Source organism: Pogona vitticeps, chromosome 3 (assembly GCF_051106095.1).
Source record: "Pogona vitticeps strain Pit_001003342236 chromosome 3, PviZW2.1, whole genome shotgun sequence".
NCBI lineage: Eukaryota > Metazoa > Chordata > Lepidosauria > Squamata > Agamidae > Pogona > Pogona vitticeps.
Window position 1 is genome coordinate 205636772 of NC_135785.1, and position 20658 is coordinate 205657429.

At 37.5% G+C, this 20658-nt stretch overlaps 1 protein-coding gene across 10 annotated transcripts in view; it reads left to right on the plus strand.

The window, feature by feature from the left end:
- Positions 1–20658, plus strand: part of GRIK1 (glutamate ionotropic receptor kainate type subunit 1) — a 174519-nt gene that overhangs the window by 116437 nt on the left and 37424 nt on the right. For 4 of the 10 annotated variants that reach the window (XR_013542877.1, XM_072994072.2, XM_020796267.3 and 1 more), the window contains exons 8-11: positions 7790–7897; positions 9675–9719; positions 14954–15067; positions 19808–20011. Coding sequence is in view for 6 of the 10 variants with exons in the window: in XM_072994072.2 (XP_072850173.1) it covers positions 7790–7897; positions 9675–9719; positions 14954–15067; positions 19808–20011 (471 nt within the window). In the remaining 4 variants the exon portion in view is untranslated. The other 6 variants (XR_013542878.1, XM_072994073.2, XM_020796268.3 and 3 more) reach the window with 3 other exon arrangements.

Consider the following 20658-nt stretch of genomic DNA (forward strand, 5'->3'; position numbering starts at 1 on the left):
GGGTGCCTTTGGGCCAGTCATTGTCTGTCAGCCTAGCCTGTATCATGGGATCTACCTTTTTGCGACAGTACGTGGGGAGAAATTGCAGAATAAAATATAATAGGATATATTTTCCGCAGGTACTGTATAGGCAACCTGATTCTGTACTATAGATCCCAGAGAAAACAGCACAGTGCTATAAGGCTTTCCAATGTGCATTTTAAAAATGGTATAAATTAAAGATACCCCCTCACCCATGCACATGTGCAATGGTCTAATGAGTGGTCTTTGCCCTACTTTCCAGTTTTGGTACTATTTCAGGACTGTGCAAAGAGTTCATCTCATGCCAACTGCAAATGATTCTATAGAGTCAGCTTGATCTGCATGAAGATTGCCTCTGTGGAGACATATTTCTCTAGAATGGCCAGCTACTCCAGTTGGTTAGACATGGAGTGCATTTACGAGCAATCTCATCATTATTGTTGGCTGGAAAGTAATGTGTAAAATTGATTTTCAATGATGGATAAGCAATACATTTAGAGGAAGTGAAACAATGATCTCAGTCAATGGTGTAATGAAGGAGGTTTCCAGTGAAAATTGCATTTGCTTGAATTCAAGATCAATATACATCTATATTCAATCTATTTTTATTAAGGTTGATACCCTCATTAAAAAAATATAGATTTAAGATGTCATAGCTGTGACCATTACATTTTTAAATGTTGCACCCATAAATGAATAATGCTTCTTGAGACAATTTTGCTTACTGAATACTAGCATCCTAATAGGTGATTTGTTTGATTACCTATTCAATGCATTAAAGCTCAGAGCCAGCTACATGTGGGTATGGTAGAAAAAGTTTATCTAGTTCGAGACCTAGGACAGATATTGTTTGTATTTCTACAAATGCTGATAGACCTATAAATTAAACTATGATGAAAATGCATTTTAATGTGTATTCTTACTTGAGCTTTTTTATTGTATGAGAAAGCAAAGAGTGCTTTATCCTAAACATTCAGAATTTATAAGAAGAGATTAAAAAGCAAATTTAAAAGACCTTATTAAAAGATGGCTGAAATTAAATCAAATGTTAAAAAGACAAAATATGTTAAATCTGCTACTGCATTACCAGCTTAATCTCAGGTATTTAAAATTTATAAGTTTCGCAAAATAAATATGTGTGTTATGTGCCATCCAGCTGATTCTGATTTATGGTGACTCTAGTACAGATTCTAAGGTATGTGCAACTGTGCAGCTTAGAGATAACATTGCATATGCCTAACAATCCAAAAGGAAATGCATTCATTAGTAGGGACAAGCTGTTGTGGGAGTTAGGCCATTTCCCTTTCACGGGCATAACTGAGCAGTGGGATTTAGCCCAGCATCAGGAAGGTGGAAGTTTCAGTACTCTGGGAGATAACTTTCAATAGCACCAGCCCTGCTATGTAGCTAAGTGAGCTTCCTCCATGCATCTGTAACTAGTCAAGTGGGCATGCAGGAATGAATCTCACTGTTTGGATCTGGAGTTCACTCCTGCTGCTGGAAGTGTTATGCAAACAGAGTTCTCACAAAATTATTCTGTCTGTGAAGGAAAGAAAAGGAAATTTGTAGAGGAATTGGAGAAATGTGCCTTCCCCTTTCCACCATGAAATCCTTTGCTGGGTTAAAAGTCTTTCATGAATAGAAAGAGATTTTCTCTGGATGGAAGGGGTGCCAGGATCCAAGCTACTGAGTATAGTAACAATGTGAAATAGAAAAGAGAAGGTTCAGAAAACAAAAACGTATAGATACGATAGTCAGAATCTTGTCACCTGTGTATGCCAGGATAAGTCAAATGGCATAAACTGCAGCAGAAAATTGCCATTAGTTAAGAAATCAGTGCTTGTATTCCTCATCATATACCAAGTCACATGAAGAAAGGAAGTCTTGACTTCATAGCTAGCTGAACATCTAAGGCTGTGCATCTGCGGAGCAGGTGAGATAGAGGATGTTCTCCATTATTTACTCTATTGTCAGCTATATCAGCACCCTTGAGAAAAGCTCCTGGGTAACATTCTGGCTGCTCTACAAGAGGAAAGCCCTTAGATAAAGGTGGTCAGGGTGCTCTTGGATTGTGACCCTTATGTTACGTATAGAACAGCACTATTCGCAAAAGCGGCCAGAAACATTCGGGCTAATTTTCTGAAAGCCATTGCGATCAATTGTGTGGGAGATTCTCAGATATGAGGGGTCTCTTATTATTTTATATGTCTGTGGTTTTATCATGATTTTAATTGACCATATCTGTATTTTAAACAATTGTGATGGCTTTTAGCTAATACAATAAACTTGAACTGAACTGCTGCTATGATTTATGTCATTTGACTTTTCTGCATACATAATAATAGACTGCAACCAAGATATTCAAAAGAGTATACCTTTTGTACTCTTATGTCTACTATATGCCAGTATTTTAAAAAGCACAACATGCATTTTTTCCAATTGATTTATTAGCTTTGCAGTCATCTATATATCATTGGTTCTCAACCTTGGGTTCCCAGATGTTCTTGGACTAAAACTCTCAGAAACTGTCACCACTAGCTGTGGTAGGATTTCTGGGAGTTGTAGTTCAAGAACATCTCAAAACCCAAGTTTGGGAACCACTGATCTAGTACTTCGTATTAGCAGTGAAATTTGCCAGGCCTAGCATTTTGCACCGGAGAAAGAGGAGTGCAAAAGAATGCATGGGATCAACAGGAGAAAATGAGGCAGGCAGGCATTTGAAGGAGAGGAATGAGTGAGAGAGGGAAATGGCTATATGTGAGAGGCCAGGATAAGAGTGGAGCACAATCTGTAGAAGTGAGAGGAAGACAGACACATATGAAAAAGAGAGAAATGGGCAATGGAGAAATGTGCATCAGAAGAAGGGGAAACAGAATTTGTCACAGAATCCTTTGACCAGGGTTTGGAATGTTATTTTTAAGGAGCTGTGTGTTAGCGTATTATCATTGCTTTTTTAAAAACAAAAATATTCTTACAAGTAGAGAAGCAACCAAAAATGGTTACAAATGGCCCCCTATCCCAGCACATATTTTATTTGCCCAAACAAAACCAACAGGTATATGGTAACAATGTTATCATTAATTTGTTAAAATAATAGTATTATGCCCTCATTGTTCCCATAGTATTATGATAGAGGTAAAACTTTTGTTTGTAATGCATTACTTTAAGCTCTGCCTTTGGTTGGGTAAGTAAAGAGAAAAATTTAGCAGCCAAATTAACTGAAAGACCCCAGTTTTTTTATGTAACATTTCACATGGAGCAGAAAGATTTTGTAAAGCTTGCAAATAAAAAATATTAAATGCCCCCGCAGATCTAGGCTTATATAATTTCATACAGTGTGGAAAGATCTGATTAATTTCTATCAGTTAATTAATTTTAGAAATGTTTGGCAGGCTTTCTTCCATTTGCCTTCCAGCACAGCAGTTAGATCTTAAGATATTGACATACATCAATCATCTCAGAACTGTCTCCTGAAATGTCTGTGCCAAATCAAACTGCATCTTGCAATTGCACATGGAATAAAATTCTGCTCCATCATATATGGTTTTCAAGAAATATTTGGTTCTTATCAATGGCAGTGTGATTTGCTAAATATGGGTATCTGCTGACTGTTGTTTCTTAAGAAGAGCTTGAGGCTATTTTCCTTCTTTCAGACTACTGAGGATTAATAAAGATAACAATATGACATCAAGTTTATTCAAATTTATAGCAACCTTCAAATGATTTTCTAATATAAAAGAATTCAGAAACAGTTTATGAGTCCCTCAGTCGGGTGATTTTCTGATACCAGGCAGTTTGCCCAAGGCAGTACAAGTGGCAAGGTGGGAGACTTTATCAGCCACACATACTCCAGTTGATCTTGGCTTTAACCTCTCCCAGAAAGCACAGAGCGGATTTGGACTCTCAAACCCTGGCTCCACAGTTAGTTGCTCCATCCTACTTGGCTGGACACAGTCCACAATGGAATGTTACCTATTTCCAGTTGAATTACTTCTGTGGATATTAGTTGGAGTTCACTCATGGTGTTCTGGAGAACAGATTGAATTGTTCCTGCCCAAAGTGAGCGCGAGGGCTTGCTCACAATTGCATTTGTCCCACTGTTTGGGGGCGAACGGCTTTGCTCTTTTTTCTGGCAATTGCCTGCCATGGTAAAGAGCAAACCAATTCACCCCTGCAGCACACCCAACATGCCGAAATTGCTAGAGCAGACCAATTTGCCCTCAAAACACCCCTCCCCACACCTTTCTGAGCTACTTTTTGGTGTCGGTTGGTACGCTCTAGTTTGGTGCATTCCCACCATGTGCAATTGCTGGGAATGGACCAAAATCAAGCTGTAGCTGTCAAAGCTACTAAGGCTCCTTCTGGTATCAGTTTCCAGTATCTTGAAGTGGCTTAATAAATTAGCCACTTCAGGATGTTGGCAAATTGAATATTATCCCTACTCCTCTGCTAGATCAAAGCTGATGCATTGAATCATTATATTAAACTATTTTTTTTCCTTTGCATGGGTACATGAGAGACAGCTGTCCCTCAGACTTTGGAGGTCCCTCCCACAGGAGGCTAGGCTGGCCTTGTCCTTTACTCTCTGTCTGCAGGCAGGTGAAGTCCTTTCTCTTCAGGCAAGCTTTCTCTGAGTGACTGCCTGCCTGAGCATGATCTTTTAGATGGATTGTTATGCATTGCTGCTTTGAATGTGTTTTGATATTGCTTATGTTTTTTATTATGGTATTTGTCTGGCCCTTTTTAGTGTTTGTGTACTCACTGTAGTTAGGTTTAATATTGTCTTTTAAGGATGCAAGCCACCTTGGGTCTTTTTTAGGAGAAAAGGAGGGCAAAAACATAGTTAAGATACAAATGGTTGATATATTGAATTACTGCAGCTTTGTAAGTACCAAAAGAGAGACATATTTATGGAATGTGTGAGTAAATAAATGGAAGGTGTGGGTGAATGAAAAGCAGAAATCCAGCTGTAATTCAACAGGAAGATGGTGAGTGTTTTCTGATATCCAAGTGGCAAATGACCTGTCAACTGAAAATTGATAATTCTCTGGTAGAACCATTACGGGGATGGCTGTTCAATGAGAGTCAGTAAGTTAACTGCTGTTTATGCTTTTGAAGCACCTATTTTGCATGCCTTAAATCACTGCAGATCTCAAATGAATTCTGCCCTACTTTGTGTCATAGGGGGAAAAAAAGTACTGCAAACACAGCAGAAAACCTATATGGCTTTATGACTGTTGTTCACATGATGAGATTCATTTCAATAGATTTACTACTAAAATCCATATTAAACAACAAGAAGGAAGATTAATCATACCTCAGTCGGTTCTGTACACATTATATAGTTTTATGAGGGCTACTGTGTCTGCAATGAGTTTAACGAAGAAAAGGAATAGCTGGAAAATCTGTAATGTTAGTACAGTACTCTAAAGCAGAGGCTCTATTATATCATCAGCCTTGTGTTTTTATGCTGTTTAGTCAATAGGTGACTAAATAAAAATACAAAAGATTCCAAAAGATCTCCTGTATGGAGAATTAGTGCAGGGAAATTGCCCCAGAGGGAAACCACAGCTGCGATACAAGGACATCTGCAAGCGGGATCTGAAGGCCTTAGGAATGGACCTCAACAGATAGGAAACCCTGATATCTGAGTGTTCAGCCTGGAGGCAAGTGGTGCATCATGGCCTTTCCTATTTTGAAAAAATAGGCCGAGGCAAAGAGGCAGTCCCGAATAGGCCGAGGCAAAGAGGCAGTCCCAAAACCAGCAAAATCAGAGATCTGGACAGGGGACAGGTTGTATCTGTCTTCAGTGTGGAAGGGATTATCACTCTCGAATTGGCCTTCTCAGCCACACTAGATGCTGTTCCAAGTCCTCTATTCAGAGCATGTTACCATAGTCTCTCGAGACTGAAGGATGCCTAATTGGACTATATAAAGACAGTAAAATTCTGTTGAACTGGCAAGCCAATTGCAGTTTGTATGTATGTATGTATGTATGTATGTATGTATGTATGTATGTATGTATGTATGTATGTATGTATGTATGTATGTATGTATGTATGTATGTATGTATGTATTTATTTATTTATTTATTTATTTATTTATTTATTTATTTATTTATTTATTTATTTGCAAACCACTCCATCTAGTGGCCTTGTCACAACTCCGGGTGGTTTCAAGCAGTGAAACAAACATCAAGAACATAACAACACCACAGATATAGAACATAGATCAGAGATATAGAAATATAAAATACAAAAAGAACTATGCAGCTAAACTCTTGAGATGATGGCAACTGCATACTGTGGAATAATAGTAAGTAGTCAAGGGCAGTCCGGATGTAGGATATGTTTTTATAAGGATATATGTACATTTAGTTGTTTCTTATGGTAGAATTAGATTAGTTCTTCTTAAACACAAGAGTTTAATAGTGGCATATGATTTTCAAGTTTTCATGTTTTTTGGTGGTGGAATTTGTTGGTGGTGTTGTCTGTTTTATGCTACTGTGGTTGTTTTTATAGAAAGCTGGTGTAGAAAGTAAATAAATAAAATAATGAAAGATAGCCTAGAACAGCTATGGCGAACCTATGGCATGCGTGTAGCAGCTGGCACACGGAAGCCTTTCTGCTGGCACGCGAGCCATAGGTTGCCAGATCACTACTCCCCCCTGCCCACTCTCCTCTGTGCAGCCAAACCTCAGGAGGCGGCTGGTAGATCTGGAGCAACTGGTGCTGACAGTGGAGGGGCCTTGAGGCACCTCCGTGACAGGATTTCCCCTTCTGCCGCCGGTTCTGGGTGCGGCGGTGGCACACCGCCCACTTTTTTCCCCCCTCCCAGTTTGGTCACACGAGCCCAAAAAGATTTGCCACCACTGGCCTAGAACATGGAAAGGATTTTTTCTACACAAAAAAAGCACAATTCAGAGCACAATTCAGCAAAAATTGTTTTGTACACTGAAAAGTTACACATGCACAAAGATCTTTGAGACTTCAGGGAAGAAGGAAGGAAAATTAGGGCTGGTAGATTTCAAACTATTATGCATATCGAAACTAGTAGTGTTAAAATGGTTGTAAACATAGGGTTTTTTAAAAAAATAGAACTTTGAAGCTAATGAAAAACATCAGACTAATGTACGTATATGGTGAGTGAGTGGGGAAATATATGCATAAATCAGTTCTCTTCTTACCAAGTCACAATAAAATGAGATTTGGATATAATTCATGGAAAATTTCAAAAAATAAATAAATTAGAGTATCTCTCAGCTTTATGGTTTTGAGGAGACCTAGATAAGATCGTTGAATTATGTATTAATTATTGCCTAAATAAAGCTGAATTGCTGCATCCCAATAATTCACATTATTGGGTTGCTTGTTTTGGATAACAGAAGGGCTTTTTTTGGTAATAAGCTGTGTCCATATTTATCAGAAATTGTGTTTTTGCTTGCTCTTATCTATACTCAGTGCAAAGAATTTGGTTGAGAAATAAGAATACATTCTTTGTGTCCCTGTTAATCGGTGTTTTGTTGATGATTATCCACAATGGGGATATTCTCTCTCTACATATGCTTCATCGTTATTCTTTAGCTACCAGTAAACTATTGAGAAAGAAAACCGTAAAATTAACCAAACAGGTCTGTTTTACTCTGAGTGTTTTCAAAAGTAATTACAGCAAGAAAAAGAGATTCTGAAGCAATTATTTTTGATGGGATTGCAGAAGCTGAGGTTAAGGATTAAACTAAAGTTAATCATCTTTTTCTTTTGCTCTCCAGGCTCGTTGGGATGGTTTGACAGGGCGAATTACTTTCAACAAAACAGATGGCTTAAGAAAGGATTTTGATTTGGACATCATTAGCCTCAAGGAGGAAGGAACGGAAAAGGTAACCAGTTTGGTTCCACCATATTCATGCTGGGAGCCAGACGGTACAGTCAGCAAGACTGTGTACATATTTTAAGAAGGGGTTTAGAAGGCATGCTGAAATAATGTTGGGTGTGATCCATCTGGAGCCTATGCTGCAAAGTCTCATTGAGATGAATGCAAACAATACAAAAGCACTTCTCTTGAGTTTATACCTCTTCTATTCACTTCAATGAGATTTGCACAACCAAATTGTCTGGGTGGCATGCACCAATTGACAGCATTATCTTGAAGCTAACCCACTTTTTTCTCCGTGTATTATAGCAAACATTTAAAAAACTAGTCACTTATTTTTAATCCTCTTCTAGTTTATTATAACGTATAGGTTTGACAGCTTCAAGATAACGAGAAACTAGTACAAAGTGGATGGTAAACCGCATGCTCTGATGAATGCTGTGTTGGCACTTCCCCACCCAATATAACAGAGAACTGCATACTTCTGTTAAACATGCTGCAAACATGATGATCAGTTATTTTACTCTCTGTTCTATCCTTATTGACAAGCAGCTAATAAACACTGTTAGAGCTTATTTTACAAGGCTTCATACATTCTATCTAATATGCATCTGGACTGCTGGCTGGAGATCATTATTTCTAATATAATAATTTGTATCCACTCACTCCATGGATTATCTAATCCCATCATTTTATATCTGAAACAATATTCCAGTATACAAAACAGCATGACACCCCAACCCTAAACTCTAATTGTAGCAACAAAAAAGTCTCACTTATATTCATGTTACATTAATACAGTATTCCTATGGAAAGAGTCAGATAGGGTAAATATATAGTTTAGGCCATTTGACTGAGCAAAAGAAAAGGCTTGGCCTTTGGGTATAGGAGGCATGTTATGTACCTTTAGTTTCCCTTGCTGTCCTATTGACTCTCAACCCACATGCCTGCTGTTCTCTATTACTGGGCAATGGGAAGTCAAAAAGATCCCTGTGGAGCCCTGCAAGGGAAACTCCACACACATTCAGTGTATTTGCACAAGGAAACATCATGCCATCTATATTCTGCTCATGTTGCTTTTGGAAGATCTTGAATTAGACATCACATACCAGCAGAAAAGGTCAAGCACAGCTGTATTTTATCAAGACAGACTCGAGAATTACATTGCTAGTAGAGCCCTCTATTTGTTATACAAATGAAACCTAAACTGTCTTAATCTTAGTAATATTTCTTGAGAAGACATCCCGTCCTCCCAAACACACAACTGGAATAACAAACAAACAAAAATAGTGCTGCCGAAACGTAGTCCTGCTTTTCCACAGAAACCACAAGCAATGAAGACTACGTCTTCTCTTGTTAGGTCTTTCTGTTACAGCACAGATCAAATAAAGTATTCACAACTCTCTGGTGGAAATTGGCCATTTTTTTATATGATAGGAGTGTGTAGAAAGAGGCTGAGTCAATGCAGGAAATTTGCACAAGCAAAATGTATGTTCCTGTTTTTTGGAAACAGGTCTGTAATGAGAAAGGAAAAAAAGAGGCATTGGGTTCATTTTGAGTGAAGGAAACTATAGATCGATGAAAGGTTACTGCAACCAATTATTGAACACAATAATATTTAATACAGGTACTACCTATTATTAAACACAATCCTGGCTTAGTAAATCTTGAAGCTGTTAGCCGATTGAATGAAAATGCTAAGACTGTACAGCACTGTGAAGATTTGCTTTTCGTTTTTAATGAAGAATTTGTTTGTGTTCTTTCCCATTCTTTTCTAAATTAAGGCTGCTGGTGAAGTTACCAGTCATTTGTATAAAATATGGAAGAAGGTTTGTATGTAGATAAATGGTGTAAGAAACCATTGGGATGAGTCTCAAAAAAACTCTTCCTTGGGGTTTTGACGAATGACCTCAAATTGCAGTTTAGAGACAATAAAAGTTGGCCTTAGAATGTATTTTTGTTGTTGTTGATTAGAATTTTTACAAACCACTGCATTGTTATCTTTCCTTATGGATGCAATTCCAGCCTCCTGAACCCACAGGAGGTTTTAGTATATAGTGGGTTGTGGGCCAGTATACTATATGGAGGCAGTCATAGTTAAAGATGCAATCCTGCTGAAAACTAAATGATCACATTCCAGTAGGATTTCTGGTTTTGCAATTTGCAGTACCAACACTACAGAACGGTAGCCCCAGCAATTTGCAACAGGATTGGAAGAATTAAATTCCATAATAATAGAATCGTGTTTTGACACACAGTTGTTTTTCATATCTCTGTGTTTGTCCTTTTGAATTTTGATTATTCTAAATTGCTAGTGTCCCTTTTAATGTTACAGAAAATAGCTCAGTTTAGTACATGTTCCATCACAGGATATGATTTTGCACCATCATCTCACCCTGTACTGACCTTTCCAACCATACACATCTTACAAATAATGCAGCATTGCTATGAATATTATTAAAATACTGTTGGTTATATCTATTGTTATGTTTGCATTAAGAGAAAGCACTGCACTCAGGGGAAGACAGGACACCAGTGATGCCGTGATCTCTCCTATGTACTGCAACCAATTTTGACATTCCCAATACCATTTCAGAGGGTCTTCTGAATCTCATAGAAGATCTTTCTAGAGGCATGATTTAAGCATGTAAGCGGCATCAACAAATGTCATATGTCCCGCCTTGTATTATTATTTCATTCCCAATTGGTATAACCGTGTGTGCAGGTATTTCGTATCTGTTTCTTAATCAATCACACATATTTTTCAAAATGGTGATTTTCTTAAAATATAGTTCTAATATATAAACTACTTCTTAAGTGCTCATCATGTTAAGAATCCATTTGCAGTATCATGATCTCTGTTTTATCAAACATTGAATTCAGATGATTTGACCCTAAAGTGTTGGCTTTTAGCATACTATATCCTATAAAGAATTGAATATTTCTGATGTGTTTTATATAAGAGTTTTCTAGGCTAATGCCTATCATTTCACTTATCTATCTTACACTAGAGCTTACCTATTGCACACCAGACCTAAATATAAGATACAGGAGGAAAGTCCCTTTTATTGCAAATGTATTTGGCTCTAACTAAGAGCCATTGTTAAGTGACACCAATTGACTGTGCAGGGATTAGCCCATTAAGGAGCCTGTAATTATTCAACAAAACAAGAGATGGTTCTTGTGTAGGAAAAACCACGGCATACAAGTTTTTCCCTGTCACCCAACATTAAATTCCTGACAAAGCAGAGTTTAATCTCCTGCCAATTGTTTAGACTCAGAATGCTGATTTTGTACATTTTGGTCCAAAGATATTTTAAATCAGGAAATATTTTTCTATTTATATTTTTCCCCATTTATATTTCTCTTCATATACGTAACCTTAAGAAAGCTTAAAGCTTTCTAGCATTCTCTTTATACCCTCATAAAATGCCCAGCCATTAAACTTTCTGAACAGGCAGCAAGCTGGTAACAAAAGATTCCATTTCCCTTATCAGTGGTATATAACATGCCACTGCCTGACAGATGATAATGTATGGAGGTGGTATTTTTTCTTTTCTTTTTTTGGCAGTTTTGTCTTACACTGAATTCTGACAAATTCCCTGGGAACTAGTATTTTGTTACACTAAACCCTGTTTGTCACTAAACTGCAATAACTCTCCCAAATGCACCCTAGTGATGTGGTAGTTTGATCTCATTCTCTCAGTGCCCTTCTGACCTTTCTCATCACTGTGAGGTTGAGTCACACTGCCATTTCTTTATAGATAATGTACACTACTCTCTATATTTTGTGACTGTGTTGTTCTGTGCTTTGTATGAATGCTTTACTCTTTATCATTGCCAACATTTTCAAACACAATTTAAATGCAGTACATATAGATTCCTATCCTATATGTGTTCACTAAGAAGTACATTCCATTGAGTTGAATGGGATATGCCCTTTGGTAAGTAGTTATAGAATTGCAGGGCAGGCGAAACAAACTGTCAGTGTATGTACTGATTTATCTACATAAGGTCTGAAGTTTCAGTCTTCATAGTCCTCAGTCCCAACATCTCAAGTGGCAGGGTAGAGCCGCCTCAAGTAGACTTTGTCTAGAGGGGCGGGGTATAAATTCAATAAAAGTAAAGTAAAAGTAAAGTAAACGGTGAGAAAACTGCCTGCCTGAGATTTAAGAATTACTGCCAGCATGACAAGGAGCATCAGAAAAAAGTTATCTGATTCAGCATACAGTTGTTCCATACGTTTATGGCATTAAACGGCCAAGGGCTCCACATGAAATAGTGATAAAGTGGTACAGTTGCCATAAATGTTGCTGGAGTACCATTCCCATCACCACCAATTTTTGGCTGTTCTTGGGCTGATAGGAAATGGAATCTGACAAAGCATAAATGCCCACAAATTTCTACTGTTACTTGAAAGCTTACTGCTGGGGGGAGGGGGGATTGAAAGACTTAAATCAGATAACCTTCCCCCCCCAGACAAACCCAAATTATGATACAAGCATTTCATTTATTTGAAAATCAATATCACTGAATCAATTTTTCTGAGAAGTGAATAAATGAAAGCACATTGTAGAAAACTTTAAAACAAGCAAACACCCACATAGTACTGCCATATACTTAGATGCATCAGAAAGAAATAGATGGTTCCATGAGGAAAATGCCTGGCAGACAAAGAGCATACCAAGGAAAAACTGCTTCTCGTTTCTGAGCCCAGTACTCTCAGGAATAAATATAGCTTTAATCATGAAAACCAAAACAGTCAAGGGTTTGAAAGAGCTGAGAGCACTAAAAACAAAATACTTCACTACTGCAGCTTTCTACCCACTGAAAGCTTACACTGTTATGCTTTCATCCATGGAATGGCAGTTGAAACAGTCTTTATAGATCAAATACTACACAAGCAGAAGACTCTTTCATACTGTTGTTTTAACAGAGAATCACTATGTGTTCTCTGGCTGTCACTAAAAACCCATCTACTCTGTTGGAAGTAACTACAGTGTTTTTTTAATCTGGAAATTCATTGAAACATAAACCCTTTAACTATAATCAGCAACCATCTTTAAGGTAACAACTGACAATCTGAGTGAGGTTCTTTTTCTGAATAAGATGTTTTCTTGGAAGACACCTGGCACCTGCTACTAATATTAACTCTTAACTCTTCAGTATGTATTGTTGTACATCCTTCACCACATTTACAATGCTTCAAAAGCAATATTTTTCAATGAGGCAGCCATACAAGCCATACATCCAGTGTATCAGAGCAATACACATGCTCTTGTGAATCAAGCCAAAGGCCAATATGGACCTTTGGCTCTCTTAGTTTATGACCTGAAAGGATCTCATTATTATTCATCATTAATGACTGCTGATGAATAATGATGGTTTGCCCAATTGTAATTTCAAATAACCTGTCTTTCCAAACTGAGTGAAATCTAGCCACTCATAGGAAGAATCTAGGAGAAGCATAATGTGTCTTCTGCAGAGATTAGGCAGGCCACCATTGAACAGAGCAGATGAAAGACTGGCAGGATGGAACATTTTGTATGTTTTTATTTTCTCTGCCAGTATTAGAATTTTTACATAATGAAAGGATAAAAACAAAAGTCTTCCCTGGGTTAGATATGAACAGGACTGATTTTGGAAATCCTGGTTCTAATTAAAAGCCAAAATGTGGGTTAAATGGTCAGATCATTAAAATCATGGTGAATTTAGAAGCTCTAATGCTGTTCTATACATAGCCTGGGGAAAATACTTTTTGGACAACAACAAGAGGAGTTTGGGAATTGTAGTCCAAAAATGCAAATTTGTTAACTTTGGTCTTAAGGCCCATACATTCTTTAAACCTAATCAATAGTCCCTGCTATTGAACGAATGGGACTTTGCTAATGCTCTAAGTCTCATTGATTCCATGGATATACTCTGGTCGACTAACTGTTGGATTAAGCCCAGTTTTTGTTTGTGTGTTTTTGCTTGCTGCTTTTAGAAATAAACATATGCTATCTCATTTTTGTACCAATAATTCTACTCCCCAAGGAATAGTGTGAATTTTAAATTATATTTATTAGCTAGCATGCTGTCCCACCACACACTTCCAGGACTACTTCTATATAAGCAGATATTTGCTATGACTCACAGTTCATGGCGCTGGAGACTGATCCAGTTTTATGGCTTGCTATTGTCCTCAATGATCGTCAAGCCCCCTTTATCTCTATTCTTCTGTGAAACATTTTTGTGTTTTTGCAGTTTCTGCTGATGCTCCAGTTGCTGCCATTCATTTCCAAGATCAAGGTTAATTTTAAAAACTGTTAATTGGCTTTCTTTATGAATTTTTGCATCAATCAAGTAGCTAACAGACCAAACTGCTTTTCCTTCAATATTCTGAGTATGTCACTGATCAGTGGGTCATTTTATTGCTTCTGTCATGTACAATAGCCATTAAGTAACTAGAATAAATCTATGCCTTCAGTGGGTTTAGAGCAATAGGGAAGGGTCAATGGCTATATGGCTCTTTTTCTGCATTTGCCAACAAACTGTTAATCAGTTGCATTAAAAGGAAAAGAGATGTTTAAACTTTTTAATTAAAACAATTAAGGAATGGTGCAATCATATGCATGGCAATTAGAAATAAGTTCTATTGAGTTCAGTGGTGTTTGCTCACAGGTAGGTATATATAGGATTACAGACTAGAAAAGGCATTTAGGACACAAAGTAAGGTCTAACTGAGATAAATTAGATCTGCTAATTAATATCCAAATATATATTTTGGTCACACTCAGCTAACATCACTCTCTCAAAACTAACCCATTTCATTCTCTTTGGTATGAGTACTGTGTTTCTTAACTGTGAATGTGTGAATAATTCATCACTGCTTTAAAATACAACTGCTCCACTCCTTTTATATCTCATACGGCTGGATTTTAGTTTGTTTCTGTGATGTGCAATCATAACTAACATAAATTTCCTGCAAAGAACTATAATGTGCATCCATTGATGTGAATTCTCATTTTTGTAACATACTTAATGATGGTTGGGAGCCATGTATCTAATCTGTTTTATATAGATTGGGGTTTGGAACTCAAACAGTGGCCTTAATATGACTGACAGCAATAAAGACCGATCTACCAATATCACTGATTCACTGGCGAACCGAACACTCATAGTCACCACTATTTTGGTAAGTTCAGTAGTTGCCATTCCTAATGATGTATGTTTGCTGTTAAGAAGAATTTTCAAATTTTCTGCATTATATTAGATGGAGAAGTGCCTTGTGGAACAGTTCTGGGAGAAAGGAAGGATGTGATGCAAATAAACTAATAGATGTTACCTATAAGTTTTAAAACAATGTTTTAATTCAATAGAATTTTTAATATTATTGTTCATTTAATTATATTTTAGCATTATTACAACTTTTTTCCTGTTTTATATATTTGTTTCTTTTTATCTGGTTGTGAGCTGCCTTGAATCACCATTCTGGGAGAAAAGTGTGACTGGGGTCAAACAAACAAACAAACAAATCTGAGGGGACTGGGGCCATAATTTTGTCCAATGAGTAAAAAGGTGCAAATGAATAAAAATGTATTGGTGGTACCAGAAGGAACACAGGAGGAGCCTCTCTGAAGAGTGGAAAAGTATTGCAAGTGCATTTGTTCTTCTCCTGGGCATTGGTGTGCAGCCAGGAAATCCTTCACTTCCAGAAATGCTGCACTGTCAAATTGGTGGTTATGAATAAAGAAAGAAAGGCCATTCTAGTTTCAACATATGTTTGTTGAGACATGTGTTTGTTCTAGTCTTGACATGCAGTATCGTACTGTGACCACTATTCATTTGTAGTACATGTAGTACCTACACCAGCCTCATGAGTTGACACAAATGGTACTGACACACGAGGCCAACGCCAGAGCAACCCTTTACAGTCACTACCCCCTTCCTAGAACACTGGTTCACGTATAAAGTCTTCTTTATATATGAACCAGTGTTGTGTTTTTAAAAACATCATGTTTTCAGGTCCTGTGTTCTTGTAACTGTCCTAACTGATTCCCAGTTTATTTACTAGCCAATTTCATTATTTTCTTTGAACTAAATACAAATGTAAGCATGAATAAAATTCTCTCTCCACCCCCCCCCTTTTAAGCATTGTTTCTGTGAGGTACACGTGAATATGCCCCCCCCCTTTAAGATGACAGAACCTACTCTGTTTTCACAATGTTGAAAACCACAAACTTAAGATTTTCTTCCTGACTGCATGTTCCCTACACAGCTGGGTAGGAAACTAGCAGCAGCTACAGTGGCCAGATACTGTGAATTAGAGCTAGACAATACTAGTAACTAGTTTAACTCTCACTGCAGCCCATGCATCAGATTAATTCTTGAATTTATCCTTCTGTAATAAAAGCATGACTAAGCATGACTTGGTCTGGATCCAATCCAGTGCCTTAAATAATTTTATATACCTCAAAACTGTGTTGGAGTGTGAGTGTCCCTCTAGATGATGTTGAACTCTAGTTACCCTCAAACCCCAGCTACCTCAGCCTGCACTCAGATACAATGCAATTAGTAGTTCGTCGACTTTTGGGAGCTCACAGGTTCCCCACCCTTGCCAGAAGATGTTCACTAGTAGATTTGGTGGGGGAGGGCATGATTTTGATATATGCACAATTGTACAGAGTGTTGAGCCCCTTCAAAATGATTGTCTAACATATTCAGGTTTGATTAAGTGATGACATCATGGAATAAACTAAACAAATCCAGACAGTGTTGCATGAGCAAGCATTTTCCTCACACCAGACTGACCTTGTTTGCTCTGGCTAACAGTGTCACATAGCAAAAGTCATTGGCTACGTGAAGAAATCACTGTTGTTAGAAAGAGAACCAAAGTTAAAATAAAACAAGCAAGCAAATAAAAAATGATACCAAAGCCAACTGCAACTGTGCAAGTTTGTCTTTTTTAAAAAAAAGAATAACTCCCTGGCCAAAATTCCATCCAGAAAAATGAAGTGTATAAGGCCAGCTGGACAGCTCAGTGATTTAGCTATCTGACTCTGGAGACAGAGGTTGGAAGGTCAATTCCCCACTGCGTCTTCTGTGAGTAGAAGTAGCCTGTGTGACTTCGGGCAAGCTGTAAACCACTTCTGAGCATTCTCTACTTGGAAAACCCTGAAAAGGGTTGCCATTAGTCAGAATTGACTTGATGTCACATTATTATTATTATTATTATTATTATTATTATTATTATTATTATTATTATTATTATTATTATTATTATTATTATTATTATTATTATTATTATTATTATTATTATTTTGCCCCTACCAGGCACAGTCAATCAAAAATAAAAAACATTATATAACAGATGCAAGTTTTAACCAAAAACCTAAGGATCTGTTTTGTTGCAAGTTGCAGAGCAGTTTTTTCTCAGCTCTTGCCATTCACTGCATGAACAAGTGCCATTGCATGACCAATAGGACACGTGAGTGCTTCACTGACCTGAAAAAGCTAAGGAGCACAATAGCAACCTAGAAGTGTAGGTGGTTTCCCAGGCATGATTGTTAGCTTACATTGTAACCAACAGGAATCTGGCCACTGTATCTACTACTTTGGATCATTTATTAAGATTCATTAAACCATTAAAATTGCGGAAAATACATTAAAAATCATTAAAATCACAAAGAATACAAATTAAAACAAAACAGAAGGAAAGTTAAACATTATATGATATTTTTGCCATTATATGTCATGTATGTGTTTTTGCTCCTTAAAATCCATCAGAAGGACATTATTATTATTATTATTATTATTATTATTATTATTATTATTATTATTATTATTATTATTATTATTATTATTATTATTATTATTATTATTATTGTTGTTGTTGTTGTTGTTGTTGTTGTTGTTGTTGTTGTTGTTGTTGTTGTTAATAACAATAACAACAATAACAACAACAACAACAACAACAACAATAATAATAATATTTATTTATTTATTTATTTATTTATTTATTTATTTATTTATTTATTTATTTATTTGATTTATACCCTGCCTATCTGGGCGCCTCATCCACTCTAGGCATCTTACAATATAAAATCAAACAATAAAACCCAGAAAAGTACCTAACCGTACAATCATTACAATTATAATAAAATGGAGGGATAATAAAATAAGGGAAAATAAGAAAAGAAATATATTGCAACTCAGAAGGGAGTTTCTTTTTTATTTTTATGCTGTCTCTGTCCGTGTTGGGACTTAAGTCAGCTCACAGTAATTAAAACATATGTAATACAATCAACCCTCAGCTTACGAACTTAATCCGTTCCAGAAGGATGTTCGTAAGTCGAAAAGTTTGTAAGTTGAATCCTAATTTCCCGTAGGAATGCATTGAAAATTAATTAATGCATTCCTATGGGGGAAAGAGGTCAGAAACTTAAAAAAAAATGAAAGAAAGTCACTTATCAGGTACTGTAGACTGAGCCTGGCTCCTCACAGTGCTTTGGTAGGCCCCTGAACAGCCGAAAAAGAGCACCAAACAGCTAAAAGCCAGCAGGCAACCGGCAGCCATTTTGTGCTCTTCTCTGCTCCTTCCCCCTCCCTCTCCCTGCCTCACAGCTGATTGGTGCTGGTCTGAAAGGTTTCCCAGGCAGCTTTTAAAGCAAAACAAGCAGCTTCTACAGCAAGCATGCATGTTTCTACACAAGCAGGTTTCAACTCAAACAGAGCAGCTTTTCACCCAAACACGGTTTAACCCCAAACAAGTAGCTTTTAAACAAAATTTTACATTTTAAAATGACAATACCAGGCAGTCCCAGGTCCTTCTCCCAGTTCTCTAACCGCTTGGATGAGTGAGGAAGCAGACAAGCAGCCTCTTTGCTAACTGAAAGTTTGAATTTCCCGCTTTCCCTCCCTTCCCCACACTTTTTTTCCATTCGTAACTTGAGGGAAGTTTGTAAGTCGAGGGAATATTTCCCCATCAGAGCAGTTCGCAAGTTGAAATGTTTGTAAATAGGGCCATTCGTAAGTTGAGGGTTGACTGTACAGTGGTGCCTCGCATAGCGAGGTTAATCCGTTCTGGATTAACCTTCGTTATAGCGAAACATCGCTAAACGGAAATAAGAAAGCCATAGAAACGCGTTCCTATGGCTTTAAAACTCACCGTTAAGCAATCTTCCTCCATAGCGCCGCCACTTTTGCGCCCTCGGTAAGCGAGGGCAGGGTGCGAAAATGCAGCGCGGACCTTCCGGCGGCCATTTTGGAACCGCCGATCAGCTGTTCTCCCCCGCTTGGTTGGACAGTGTCATTGAAGCGACCAACATGAATTTGACCCAGCTCCAGGAGACAGTGGAAGACAGAAGGGCCTGGCGTGCTCTGGTCCATGGGGTCACGAAAAGTCGGACACAACTTAACGACTAAACAAAAACAAAGTTGAAACTGATTTGATAGCATTTCAAATTAATTAATTAACCATAATACTTTGCATACTGACTAAAGATAGGCATGAACCACTGGTTTGGTGGTTCTGTGTGGTTTGCTTACCAGCTGCACACAACTAATTCATAGTTCAATGCCCTGCCCCCTCCAGAAGGCGCCCACTTAGAGACAGTGCCCAGCTTCCCTGCCCTACCTCCTCTAGGCACTGCCTCTGAATGGGCACCTGCTGGAGGAGGCAGGGCTCTGAATTACCCCAACCAGTGGTTTGTCCAATCACTAGTACTGACCATCTGTTAATTCTAACAGGAATTTTTAGAGCTTGAAATTACTAGGCTTTTTATTTTAAAAAACATTTTGATTCAAAGCTTCAGTGATAAACATAAATACAAATGATTAACATGTTTCTGGTTTTTTTTTTTTAATTAAGCTTAAAGAGTCTCATAAGTACCCAATTTCTCACAGCCATTTTTTTGTGTTGTTTTTTTCCATACAGGAAGATCCCTATGTTATGTACAAGAAATCTGACAAACCGCTTTATGGCAATGACAGATTTGAAGGATATTGCCTGGATTTGTTGAAGGAGTTATCAAATATTTTAGGCTTTATCTATGAAGTGAAACTTGTGTCTGATGGTAAATATGGAGCCCAGAATGACAAAGGAGAATGGAATGGCATGGTCAAAGAACTCATAGATCATGTAAGAATGAGTCATGATCCTTATTAACCTATTCACTGTGTAACCACTGAATAGAAACATTTAAGCTAGAGCTTGAAAAAGTTACTTCTGAGCTACAGCTCCCAAAATTCCCCAGACAAGATGGTCATGGTGGGAAGATTTTTGGAGTTACAGTTATAAGAACAAGGTAACCTTTCCGAGCTTTGATTTAAACTAACAGGCCACTATACCATTTTTTTTAAAAGAATAGACAATGCATTCCAATGCATGTCTGGTCAGAAGCAAGCCCCATTAAGTAAACAGGGTTTTTTCTGGTTAAGCATCTACAGGAGTGTGCTCTGAAAAGCTCTTTGAAATGCAAGAAGAATTAGAATGGGAAAAGGTGCAATATTTTTCCTAGAATACTAGGAGTGTCTATACAGAATGCAGTTCTGTTCTGTAACAACCAAGTGAGAATTTTGAGAGTTCCATGTCAGCAGGCCAAAAAAGCTGGAAGGAAACTGTTAAACACAAGGAATGTGGCAGTGCTGACCACCATTATTCATCTGTTATTTATCTTTGGTTATCTCAGCACTTAACAGCTGATATTCCATGCTCCTCTAGAGCATTATTTTCTCTAATGTTCTTTGGCAGCAGCCTGCCTCTCATGTAATGAACATAATATATGG